Source organism: Pteropus alecto, unplaced genomic scaffold (assembly GCF_000325575.1).
Source record: "Pteropus alecto unplaced genomic scaffold, ASM32557v1 scaffold35, whole genome shotgun sequence".
Classification (NCBI taxonomy): Eukaryota; Metazoa; Chordata; class Mammalia; order Chiroptera; family Pteropodidae; genus Pteropus; species Pteropus alecto.
The window spans coordinates 13,506,583-13,519,815 of record NW_006437828.1 but is presented as its reverse complement, the minus strand read 5'-3'; the positions used below and the strand labels follow the sequence as shown (position 1 = coordinate 13,519,815).

General features: G+C 57.6%; 1 protein-coding gene and 1 pseudogene across 1 annotated transcript in view; one reads left to right on the top strand and one right to left on the bottom strand.

Annotated features, from left to right (window-relative positions):
- Positions 1-13,233, top strand: part of MYOM2 (myomesin 2) — a 56,942-nt gene that overhangs the window by 19,672 nt on the left and 24,037 nt on the right. The window contains exons 12-19 of the mRNA XM_025049018.1: positions 127-144; positions 474-527; positions 4,248-4,375; positions 7,007-7,190; positions 7,912-8,086; positions 9,616-9,737; positions 11,043-11,230; positions 12,122-12,248. Of these exons, the coding sequence (XP_024904786.1) occupies positions 127-144; positions 474-527; positions 4,248-4,375; positions 7,007-7,190; positions 7,912-8,086; positions 9,616-9,737; positions 11,043-11,230; positions 12,122-12,248 (996 nt within the window). The remainder of the gene's footprint in view (positions 1-126; positions 145-473; positions 528-4,247; positions 4,376-7,006; positions 7,191-7,911; positions 8,087-9,615; positions 9,738-11,042; positions 11,231-12,121; positions 12,249-13,233) is intronic.
- Positions 8,528-8,646, bottom strand: LOC112482205 (annotated as a pseudogene).

The window sequence follows — 13,233 nt, the reverse complement described above, 5'->3', positions numbered from 1 at the left end:
CCTCACCTCCCCCTCAGCCTGGCCACACCCAGCTGACACCTGCACCTCCCTGTGCTCTTCGCCGAAAGGCAGCCGAGTGGGTGCAGAACCAGCCTTTCCTAAGCCTGCGGGTGGTGTGATTTCGACACACGAGGACACTTAGGGGTGTCGAGAGCCGGCCACTCTGCTCGGGAATGTTAACTTCGCAGATGCTGCGGGTAGCAGGGCGGGGTCGGGTTTCAGGGAGTTAGGGTTTCAGGGAGCCACTGTGTTTTCCTTACCTGCACGGTCCTTTGAATCCAAAACAAAGAGTTGAGACGTGTTAATATTTTTAGGACCTTTTCCAAGATATCAACTCTGGTCAGGCCAGGGCAGTGCACACGCTGTGGCCGTCATCGCAAAGGCGATTCGGACCTCGTGACCGATTAGGAAAACCGGCACTTTCTTAGGGAACCTTTGGGTGTCAACGTTAGCATCACCCTTTCTCTCTGCAGCGGTCCACTTGGAGGGGGACAAAGAAATTGTGCTCTACCAGGACGACCTGGAAGGTGAGTCCCTCTTCACTCTGTTTCAGCTGCTTATGCCCTAGGGGTTTAGGCTTGTAATTCCAGACGAGAGAGAGAGAGAGACTGACAGACAGACAGACAGACAGACGAACACACACACACACACACACACACACACAAACACACACACACACACACAAGGGCGGCACTCATCCCTTTCTCCCAAAAAAAAAAAAATAAAAAAAAATTTTCCTTAACAAGGAGGGAGAAAATGAGTACTTGCATTATTTATCAATCAATGCAAAACAGAGAGACAGACAGACACAGAGAGAGAGAGAGAGAGACAGACAGAGAGAGAGAGAGACAGAGAGAGACAGAGACAGAGACAGAGACAGAAACAGAGACAGAGACAGAGACAGAGAGAGAGAGAGAGAGAGAGACAGAGAACACCTATTTACATGTAGAACTAAAAACTGTAGCTCCAGCTTGCAAGCTTAAGGTTCATAGAAGTTAAAAAAAAAAGCAGGACAGAATGAAGGTGTGAGGAGGAAGGTCACAGTGCCGTGAGGCGTGGACGCTTGTTTGCACTGGGGTCCACTAAGGCATTCTTTTGGGGACATACAGAGAAGAAACCAAACCGAGTCTGAGATCCGATGACTGGCTGATGCCCGCTTTCTCCCTCACAGATGCCGTTACTGGAAGAGTATTTTGTTTTATTTGTTTAAGCAAAAATTTTATTTCTAATATTTTAACTAAATGGATCGAATCTTTCCCATCAAATCCAGTCCTTACTGGATTTTATGAAACTTAATATTCCTTCCAGAGATATCCAGAAAGATAGATTTAATAAGGAGACTCTAGCATTATTAAACAGAAATCCCAACATTTTAATTGGACTTATAATTAGAGTTCACAGAGGAAAATGAGCGAAAAATCAAAACCGAAAAGAATGAATCGGGCTGGAGCGGCCCGGGGAGATGGACTCTGAGCTCTTCAAAACTCTCTCCGCCCCGAACATTGTCCCTGCAGATGCAGAAGTCACCGGCTGACTTTCACGTTTGCCCACGAACGGTGTCCACAACCATTTACGTTCTGCCCCATAAGGAGTTGATAAACACATCAGGTCTCATGTCCAACCGAAACCGTCACAGGTAGCATTTCCCACGTTCCCTTCTCACGAGGAGGCAGGTTTGGCTGCTCGGCCTGGGCCTCCGCGGCGTTCGAAGCGTTCTGGAACCTGGAGCGTTTTAGTCAGAGCCTGGGGAAGCTTCCGGGGCTCTGGGTGTGAGGCGGGTCACGAGAGGCAGAGGCTGCACACTCCGCTGGGGCACTGCCCGGCCGGGGACGTCAGCGCAGCCGGAGCCCAGCGCGAAGGGTGTCGGTGTCCTGCGGTGTCCTGCCGTGTCCACGCGGCCAGCGGGCAGTTCCCGCGGTCCGGAGCAGACGGGGCCGGCCGGGAAACACCTGCAGGCCGGCCGCGCTCCGGGGAGTCAGTGTGTCCACGCGCGTCCGGTGACGAATACGGCTCGTTTAAGAAATCTTTGGAGAGGATTCCACAGCGTCCTAAAGCAAACCACTTCTGGGCTCAAAAGCGTGCCCTTAGGGTTCAGTCCTCCTCCGCCGTCTTTCCTTCCTCCTCCTAAGCTGACTTTTCCGCTTTTCACGTCGTTTAAGCTAGAAAAGAACTGGCGAACGTCGTTCGTTTCAGCGAAAACGAAGCGTTACTTCCGTTCGTTAAAAGTTGCTCCTCCGCTGTTTTAGGTGTTTTGCTAAAATTTTTCTCCTCGCCTCCATCTCGGTCAGTGCCCTCTTCAGCCTCTCGAGTCCTGTCCATTCTCCCCTGACCTCCTCCGCCTTGGCCAGTCCTGCCTGAGCGGCTCCCTGGAGAACATTCCGCTCCCGGGAAGGCCGGAGCGGCTCTCGCGGGCTGCGGGGCGGCCGCGCGCACACGGCGGCCGCTGCCCTGGGCGGAGGCTACGGCGCCTAATCACGGTTGCGTGGTCTCTTGAATTCTGCCATCTCGGGGGTCCCGCGAGTTCCAAGTAAACGTCACGTTTCATCGACTCAGAGAAAAAAGCTTCTGGGCGAGCTGTGCTTTCCCTGGGTTTCTGGGACGAAGCCCACGATTCGGAACCGAGCCCTGGCCGCGGACCCCGGTGCAGCCGGTCAGTGGCTGTGCGGACTTGGGTACACGCTTCGCTTTTCTGACTTTTCATCCCGCCTTGAGCTGACCCGTGAGAACAGGGCTCCGGGGAGGCGTCGCGATGCTGATGGCAGCCTGAGGCTGTCGTTGGCTTCTCCACTCTCTGCCCCGCCCTTCGGCGCAGGAGTCTCCGCGGACGTCCGTTCATTCCCTCGCCCTCTCCTTGGTGCCCTCGGAATCCTGTTGCCTGCTGCCCGCGGTCGGGGTCACCCACCCGTCCAGGCCCATGCCATTGCATCACCCAGGGCGATGCCGAAAGCCCCAGTGAACTCGAGCATCTTTCCCTGGTTGGGGACCCCTCGCTGACGAAAGCTGGCCTCAGATAAAGCGTTTCTTACTCCATTTCTCTGGCCGAGAAGCTCCCTGCCAGGCGCATGGACAGCGGGGCATTGGGATCGGAAAGTGGGGGTGCTGGTCTGCATTCGGGGTGCTCACGCCACGCAGCTCCCATCATCTCCTGCAGCCTCTGTCCTGGGGTCTGCGTCCGGCACCTGGGAAGTGAACGACCCCGTGTCTGGGCTTCGGCGTGCAGGTCCCTTGGCGACGTTCTCACACCCTCTCTCTGCGTCACCTCGGGCGTGGACACAGCACACAGGTCCGGAGCGGGTGGCCGGGCTCTGAGGCGCCGCTCCACCCAGAACTCGGGTACCGCCTGCTGGGCGCTCCCGGCTCGGGAGCACTTCTACGCTGGCGGCTTATGAAACGGGGTGCACCCTGACATGGGGCTCTGGGAGGGGAAACCCTGTCCTTTCGTGCGGTTCCCATGTGGCTGCTTTTCATCGCTGGCAGTGGAGTCCCCAGGGCAGCTGGGCGTGGACATGGGCTCAGAGACGTCCCAGGGTTTCAAGCCTCTTGAGCATGTGCTAAGCTGAGGCTCATGACACTTTGTTTCCAATTACGGCTCGTGCTCTGGGGACCCTCTGCCCCCATCGAGAAGCTCTGCGATCGGAACATGACACCCGACACCTGACGTGACATTAAAAAGACTCGTGTCAGGAGGGAGGTCAGACGTGTGGGGCCGCAGATATGCCGTCCTAGTCACTTGTGGAGGCTTAGCGCGGCCGCTCGGGGATTTCGGGAGCGCAGGCGTCGCTTACCGGGCTCGTGAGCGTGCGGCGGGGCGGCCATGGCGACGTGCTTTAGGAGTTGACATGTAGTTTCAGTGCTCGGAGGAATGAAGAGAGCAGGGCGGAGAGTAGGTGACCTTCGGCCAGGATCCCGCAGTGTAGGGCATGGTGGCAACACCTTCTGGGCACAGCCCCCCAGCGTGGCCAGTGCTGCATTCGGGGGACAGCTGGGTTCCCTCTGGGTGGACCTGCCCCTAGCCTTAGCGGGAACGCTGACCTAGACCCTCCTCCGGTGACCCGGCTGGCCTGCCCCCTCGGCTCGGGGCGCACGGTCCGAGCCGGCAGCTCGTGTACTTTCCCGGAATAGAAGCGATGCCGATATGGCGGTGGCTGCGCGCCAGCGGCTCCCCACTAGCCGCGCTCCGAGGACGGGCCGAGCCCGCGGGCCGACCTGGGCTCACCGGGCACTCACCGGGCTTGTTCCCCCTGCAGGCGACGTCCAGATTCCAGGCCCCCCCACCAACGTGCACGCCTCCGAGATCAGCAGAACGTATGTCGTCCTCAGCTGGGACCCACCCGTGCCCCGCGGCAAGGAGCCGCTGATGTACTTCGTGGAGAAGGTACCTGCCGGCCGAGCCCGCGGGTCTGCGGGGGGTCAAGGGCGCAGCTGGCCTAAAGGGAGCAGCGGCCAAAGCCACCTACCAGCGTTTGCTTGCTGCTGCCCAGGAGGGCCCAGTGCTGGCCGAGCTGTCTGTAACGGGCCCACGTCACGTCAGGGGCACTGTCCTGCCTCTGGTGTGGCGCCATCCGTGTGAGCCATGTCCCCGGTCTCAGAGGCCCTGCTGTCCACGTGGGCACCGGGCGGAGGGATCCGTGAGCCCCTGAGACAGGGAGAAGCCGCAGGGAGCTTGCTGCGGCTCGGTGATTGTCCATACGCCGCGTGGCCACTGGGTGGCCACCTCGTAGAGCAGGTCCCGCTTCAGGTGGCCGGGCTCACTGGCGTGGCAGGATGCACATGCGTGCGCGTGTGCGTGTGTATCCGTGTGTATCCAGACCTCAGGTCTGGACGCGTGTAAGGAAGTAGCTGGTGTACTGCAGCCCTGGACACGCGCACACACGCATACACACGCACACGGACTCACACGGATACACACGCACACGCGCATGCACGGATACACCACACATGGACTCACGGACATGCACACGGACTCACACGGATACACATGCACACGCGCACACATGGATACACACGCACACGGACTCACACGGATACACACACGGACTCACATGGATACGCACGGACTCACACGATACGGACTCACATGGAAACGCACACGGACTCACATGGATACACATGCACACGGACTCACACGGATACGCACACACACACAGATACACACGCACACAGACACACAGACATGCACACACACACGCATACATGCACATGGACTCACACGGATACGCACACGGACTCACACGGATACACATGCACACGGACTCACACGTATATGCACACACACGGACTCACACATATATGCACACACACATAACATGCACACGGACTCACACAGATACACACACACATGGACTCACACGGATACGCACACACACGGATACACACACACACGGATACACACACACATGCACACAAACACACACAGATACGCACACACACATGGACACATACGCACACAGATATGCACACACACGCATACACATGCACACGGACTCACACGGATACACACGCACAAGGACTCACACGTATACGCACACACACACGGACACACACACGGACTCACACATATACGCACATACACACATAACATGCACACGGACTCACACAGATACACACGCACACGGACTCACACGGATATGCACACACACGGATACACACACACAAATGCACACGCACACGGACGCATGCACACAAACACACACAGATATGTACACACACATGGATACACACGCACACAGATACGCACACACACGGATACACATGCACACGGACTCACACAGATATGCGCACACACACACATACACATGGACATGGACACACACAGGCGCACACACGTGTACACGTGTATAACTGTATGTGACCAACGGCATTTCAGAATCAACCTCTGCAGCCTGCATTCTGTCCCACTTCGGTCTGTCCTGCTGGCTAGAAAGTGCAGGTCGCACCCGCTCGCCATCTGGCGACCAGCTGTCGGGTTGTGGGCCACGGCTGGAAGGCGTCGGGGGCCACACGAGTCCGTAGCTGTGGCGGTCCAGCTGTAGCACTGTGATGTGTAACACGCAGACGCACGCGTGGGCCACACGCTCAGCACGAGCACGTGTGACGCAGCTAGCTGCGCATGGCAGGAACGGACATGCACGTGGACGCCGTGCAGAGTGGCCAGGGCCCTCCGGCCTACCCAGCTAGACTGCCTCAAAAGGGGAAAAAATTAAACACCCAACTAAACCTTTAAATGTAATTATTGGTGACAAAAATTAAGCATGCAGCATAGAACGTTTGGAAAACACAGACCTTCTATGGAATAAAATTAAAACCACCAACAATTCTGTCGTATGTGAAAGTCACATTAACAAGTGGTGTATATATTCACAGTCTTTTCCGCTCCAGGTTTTTACATACTTGTTAAATCATAGATACGATTTACATTTTAATTACATTTAACAAAATGATCCAATTCTTCTCGCCCTATTAAAGACCTTTATACAATAACTTAAAGGCTACATTTTAATATGAATGTATCGCAACGTACCTTACCCTGTCGCTAGTTGTCTGGGTGGCTGTTCCATCATTACCACTATGAGGAGCTGCAAAATAGTAACAATTTTAAACCGAAAGGGAACAGTTGATTTATGACGGCATTTTATGACTGTATTCCTAAATGATTGTTAACTATTTACAGTTCATTCCGTTTTACTAAAAGTATAATCTATGTATTGATTCCCTTAAGTTTTCTATGGTTTAATTATTCCCTCTCAAGCGAAAATTTTACTGATAAGCATTTCCAACTTTTGGTAATTTCTTACCCCCTTCTCCAAATCGGTTCCCCTTTTCATAAAGTTCAGGAAAGATTTATTGATGGTTCAGTCAGTGGATACAGGGTGGACACCCCTGAAGTACAGTTTGGGGGAGCCCAGGCTCTCTGTCATCATGCGATGTGGGGGAGCCCGGGCTCTCTGTCATCATGCGATGTGGGGGAGCCCAGGCTCTCTGTCATCCGCCCTGCTTCCCCCTGCAGTCCATGGTCGGGAGTGGCAGCTGGCAACGGGTCAACGCCCAGGTGGGCGTGAGGTCCCCTCGATACGCCGTCTTCGACCTTGCCGAGGGGAAGCCATATGTGTTCCGAGTTCTGTCTGCAAACAAGCACGGCCTGAGCGAGCCGTCGGAAATCACGCCCCCCATCCAGGCTCAGGACACCGTCGGTGAGTAGTCAGCGCGTGGCCAGAAGTGAGGACGGGCCCCGAATAAGGCGACATCACTTAACCACTACTTTGCACGGACAAACGTGGCCTAGGAGTTAAACTTCAAGGCGCCTCCATTACGTGAGGCGACGCTCTCTCTGCCATGCTTCAAAGTTCCATCTTCCTCTGTGAAAGTGATAAATGGCTCAGAAACATTTCTAGGCCATGGTCACTCAACCCTGAGTGTGCTGGAGTCTCTTCCCCGTGTGGCTGCAGCCCCCTCTGCGAGGCGATCACATGCTGCCGTACATGTCCCGGCCTCTGCTGGGGAGAGGGGTCCGGGCGGCAGGGCTGGCACTCGAGTCCCCTCTCCAGTCCGCTGGAGCCGATGGAAATGCGTCTCGCTGTCTTGCAAGCGTTAAATTCTCATTCCAAGGCAGTTGCCGCCCAGTCAGCCAAAGTGCGTGTGTCACTGGAGATCTTTGCAGTGGTCTCGGTGGCCGTGCGATTGCACGTCCTTCTGTTTGGGGACAGGCGGGGCCTTGGGAGGACAGAGAGGATGGTGAGGACCCCTGGGGTCCCCTGGCTGTTTGCCCACCCCTTATTTGTGTCCCTGTCCCGTCCTCCTCGCCCAAATTTCACCTACCGGCCCAAACCCCGCGGATAGAGGGGCCAGAGGGTCTGGTGCATCTGCCAGAGGCTGGAGGCGCTGACCACGTCCATTTGTGTCCCCCCTTTCAAGCCGCTCCTTCTGCTCCTGGCCGGGTCTTCGCGTCCCGTGACACGAAGACGTCTGTGGTGGTGCGGTGGGACAGGCCGAGGCAGGACGAGGACCTGCTGGGCTACTACGTGGACTGCTGCGTGGCAGGGTCCAACATCTGGGAACCGTGCAACCACAAGCCCATTGGCTACAACAGGTGCTGCGCCCGGGAGCCCCGCCCACCGTCCGGGGGTCAAGTTCAGGAAGCAGAGCCCAGACACGAAGCGCACGCTGAGGGGGGCACAGGCCGGGGAGAGGGGGATCTGGGAAGCTTCCGCCGGAGTCCGCGTTCTCATCCGCTCACCAGGACGCCCGGCTTTGAGGTCGCTGAGCCGGCTCCTGTGTCCTTGGCCGAAGGGCTTTTCCTGCCGTTGTAAAAGGGGTTCTGGAACCTCCTTGGCGCTTCTGGCCAAACGAGCACTTAAACTGACCTCTGAGGGGACAGTTGACACGGCACCTGTGCTGCGGACGGTGTCTTGTTTTTCCGAATTGATTTTCTGAACTCTTTTTTTTTTGGTGAGGCAACCCTTGGTTGACCTCACAGATCGCAAGGACCTTGTCAGCTTACAATCCCTTATTTTTTATTTATTATTCTTCATGCCTACAGCACCTGGTCTTCCTCGGTGGTCTCCCATCCAAGTGCTGACCAGGCCCGACCCGGCTTAGCTTCCGAGATCAGACGGGACCGGGCTCGTTCAGGGTGGCGTGGCCGCAGATGATTTTCAGAACTTTTAAATTGCTTTGTTCACATAACTGACAGTCCTCTGTGCTGGCCGCCGGCTGGGACAAAGCCCGGGGACCTCGTTCCGAGGTGCGAGGCGAGCACTTCTGCTCGGCACCGGGTTTACCGTCACTCGTCCCGAATGTGCCAGGGCCGTTTGCGGTTCCCGGGCTTGCTCCAGGGCGTGCTTCCTAGGGAAACGAGGCGGCTGTCAGCCTCTCCACTGGGGATGGGTCAGCAGGTAGGGCACAGCCATCGTTGCTTTTCAAACTTTTTTTTTAATAATTGGAGAAAGCAGAGATGCACTCAGGAGAATGATGGGTACGTTAGTCCCAGCCCGTGGCCAGCAGATGCGGGAGGATCTCTCAGAAGCGAACACTTAAAATGTCACTTCAGGGCAGGGGCTCCGTGAATGGTTTGCACGTGTTTGCAGGCCCTGCAGGAAAGACACCTGCGGTCTCTCAGGTGACGCTCATCACAGTGCTGCGAGGGTGGTCACCTCTCGGGGTTCGGGCGGCGAAGGACACCCCCGCTCGGCAAAGCCGGTGTCTGGGTCTGCGCCGACCTCTCCGTTCCCACGGGGAACGGCTTCGCACGAAGTTTCCACACCCGGGGGTTTGTAATGCACCTTCGATCGGACAGAACCAGGACAACGCACAGAGCAGGGTCTCTGGCCCTGAGCGGGGTGCTTGGGAGTGGCGAGGGCCTTGCTTCCTGCGTCCGAGACCCTGGCACGTCAGCTCCTGCTGGAACCAGGTGTCTCCACCTTGCGCTTTGACCCTGCGTGTCGGTCCCAACCAATGAGCTAAGAAAGTGAAGACAGGTGTGTGTAACCGGATGCGAGGCATCAGGAAATCTTCACCCTTTCGGTCCGGTGAGGACGTTTGAAGGGTGCTCACGGGCTCTGTCCCCGCCATGGGAGGACGGGGGTGGAGCCTGGTGACGCGCCGTCCCTGTGCCCCCAGGTTCGTGGTGCACGGCCTGACGCCTGGCGAGCAGTACATCTTCCGGGTCAAGGCGGTGAACGCCGTGGGGACCAGCGAGAACTCGCAGGAATCAGATGCCATAAAGGTCCAGGCCCCCCTCAGTGAGTCTGGCGCCGGCCCTCCCGTTTCGGGGTAACGGCGGGCTTTAATTTCTGTAGGAACAAACGTTCGTGATGCCATTCAGGGTGTCATCGGAGGAGACGGGGTGGGGGGTAGAAACAGGCCGTGGGGAGAGGGAGAAATGGAGAGATGCGGGTGACTTGCACATTAAAGACAGAAGATGCTGCTGGACGTCACGTCTGTTGCCAAGTTCCTGAGCCCACGTTAAAGTAGTGGCTGTGGGGCGTGCGTCCACCTCTCTTTTGAAATAGAACGTCACTGGGCTCTCCAGCTCTTCTTGGTTCAAGGAACTTTAATAAACCCTTCTAGAGAATTTCAGGTGGTTAACTTTGAGGCTTTGCTCCTCAATCATGTTTTTTAAACATTATTATTTTGATCAAACCGAACGATTCGGATCTAAAATCGCAGTGACGGGCCCTGGCGCAGCTGATCTGTGAAGCTACCATTTTGTTTTTGCTTATTTCACGTGACCCCACCTCGTCGCCGAAACGTTTTGAGGACCGGTTTGAAACAGAAAGGCCACTGATCTCACACATTTTGCATCATAGTGTCACCTTTTTCCTTCTGAGAGAAATGCTTTGCTCTTTAATTATCTTTCTCTCCAGCTAAATTTAAAAATATTTTCTGAAATTAAAATTTCCAACAATAATGTTTCTAGAATTTCCAAGCGATGTCAAATCTGATAATACTTAGGTGGGCAGAGAGCAAAGTGTACGTTTTTGTTGTTGTTTTAAGGCCATCCTTCTAATCTGTCTATTTTTCCCAGGAGGGAATATCAGACACTCCCCACCTGCCTCTGAGTCATTCCTATGAAATGAAAACCAGCCGTTTCCATTTTTACTCTATGGGTTACTCAGAGTTGGGGAAAACCAGAGGCAAACTTTTTCCAGCGTTTTATGAAATGATCCCGCGCTCCGTGGAGCCGACCCGTGTCTGCAGCGGGCGGGGGCGAAGGCTCCCTGGCCTCGGCGGCATCGGCCTCCACGGAGCCACCGGCGCCCCTCACCCGGTCCCCTCGGAGGGGCGGGGAGAAGCCGTCACCTCACACGTCCAGCCGGTGTGAAGTAGCCTGTTGCCCTGGGGTTAGTGACGCTCTGGGGACTGTATGAGAAATAGCCAAAAACATGCAGGACAGCATTTCCTAAACTTTCTTTTAAAAAGGAGAGAAAAACAAAGGTGGTTGAAGGGTAGGCGGAGAAAGGCAGAGAGGGCCGAGTGCTCGGGCCTCTGTCTCACTCGGGGCGGCCGGGCTCCGGTCACCTGTCGCCCCCCACGTTCCCTCACAGCCGTCCCCTCCCACCCGTACGGGGTCACGCTCCTCAACTGCGACGGCCACTCCATGACCCTCGGCTGGAAGGTCCCCAGATTCAGCGGCGGTGCGCCCATCCTCGGTTATTTCGTAGACAAGCGCGAGGCCCATCACCAGAACTGGCATGAGGTCAATTCCGCACCCGTCCAAGACAGGGTCCTGAAGGTGGGTTCCGACCGCTCGTCTGTCTCCCGGGTGATGCCCCCTCCCCTCCGCTCCCCCCCAGAGTCACGCTGTAAGCTGAGGTCTCCTTTTTGGGGGGACTCATAGAAGTTCTGCTCTCTGTTTTGTGGAAGATCCTGCTTTATGACTCATTAGGATTTGGCACCTGTGTTTATCACGTGCTTCACACACGTGTGTTGTGACGTGTGCTGCCCAGACTCAGGCTTGGTGTGACCTTGCTGCTGTGCTGTCCATGGTTAACCCTGACGCTTCGCTGTCCTGTTCCCCGTCAGGGGCCTTCCCCTTTTCCGGGGGGAGGCTGTCCGTGTCCACAGGGAGGAGAGCGGTACCTTCAGACACGCAGGGGGCTCTCAGCATCCAGAGGTGACCTCCCTGGACGTCACGTCTGTTCCCGCCCACACGCCAGGAGGCCGGGCTGAAGGCCCTGGCGAGGGCTCCCCTTGTCTTGTGTGGCATCGACCAGACCCTACCGCTGAGCGTGGCCTTGTCCCCTAAGGGACTTGTAGCCAGGAGCCCGGTGTCCCGTCGGCAGGCCCCGCCCCAGCGAGGAGGCATCCCGTCTCCACTCCTGTGATGTCCACGGGGGCTGTGGCCTCATCCTGCTCTCCCTCTTGCCCTCTGTGACTTTAATTTCTCTGAGCCTCAGTTTCCCTGTCTGCGCCACCATCACCCGTGAGGCAGGAGATGGAGGGCTTCACGCAGCGCCTGCCACCCGGCGGGCGTGTGGCCGCCTTCCCCAGACGCTTCGGTCGGGGCGGCCGGCGGAGTCCCTGCCCTCAGTCATTCTGTCACTCGGTCACCCGTACCCCTCGCCCCCAGGGGACCGTCCCGTGGCTCATGTTTTGCGTATTAATGTAAATACTATCTGAACAGGTGGAGGACTTGACGGAAGGCTCATTATATGAGTTCAAGATTGCGGCCAGCAACGTGGTGGGGGTCGGGCAGCCCTCGGACCCCAGCGAGCTCTTCAAGTGCGAGGCCTGGACGGCGCCGGAGCCTGGTAAGGCCCCGTGTCCTGGATGCGCCGCAGCAGCACCCGGTGCACGTGGGGGGCGCTGAGAAACGGGCTCCTGGCTCCCGCCCGGGCCACGGCCGCCGTCACCTCTCTGCAGCGGGCAGGGCGTGGTCCCTGTGCATAGGTCACGGTGCCGCCCCCACTGTGCGGGGACCGGGCCAGGCCGTGAGCTAGGGGGACGTGGTGCTGCAGTGTGGGTGCGGTGCGGACAGGTGAGCAGGTGACCAGCGTAGAATGATTAGCACCGACCTGTGTGGCAGGAGAGAAACAAGCAGCAGGGACACTTGTCCCCAGCGAGCCGGTGTCCCACGGTCGAGGACACGGCCATGGACGCCGGTCTCCGGCCATGTGGCTCGGGCAGGAGGGGACAGCGCCGGCCCGGGCTAGCACGGAGCGTGACTCCGGGAGCCCCACTCCCGCCCCCGCCCCCCGAGCGTCTGGGACCCCGAGCCCTGAGTTCTAAGACGCCGCGCTGCCGATCCGCGCCCGCTCGGGACTCTGCCCGCCGGCGCCTCGCGCATGTTCTCAGGGACCGGGCCCCGGCTCCGAATGGGCGTCCAGTGCGTCAGGAACGTGAACGCGGCGGGGCCCGCGCTCGCAACGCACCACAGCGGGAACCGAAGGCGAAGCCGGGGAAGCGCGAAGCCTCGGGCTGCTGCTCGGTTCCGTGACCGGCTGATCTAGCTTTTCTGCTTCTCTTTTTGGGACTCGTTTTAATGGAATTAGTTTTTGCCCCTTCGCGAAGCCAGTGGAAGGTCAAGCGGTCAAAGTGTCCGGGCTTCTAGGAAGTGGCCTCGCCGCACGCCGTGTGGTGTGGCGTAGTTCAGGCAGAGCCCCCACCTCCCCTGCCGCTCAGAGTCCCCGGCCTGGGGTGTCAGCCCTGCGCCCCGGTGAGTGGCTTTGGGCGCGGGCGGGAAGCGGCGCTGAGGGCGCGTGGCGGTGGCTCAGGCGAGTCCGTTAGCCGCAGGCG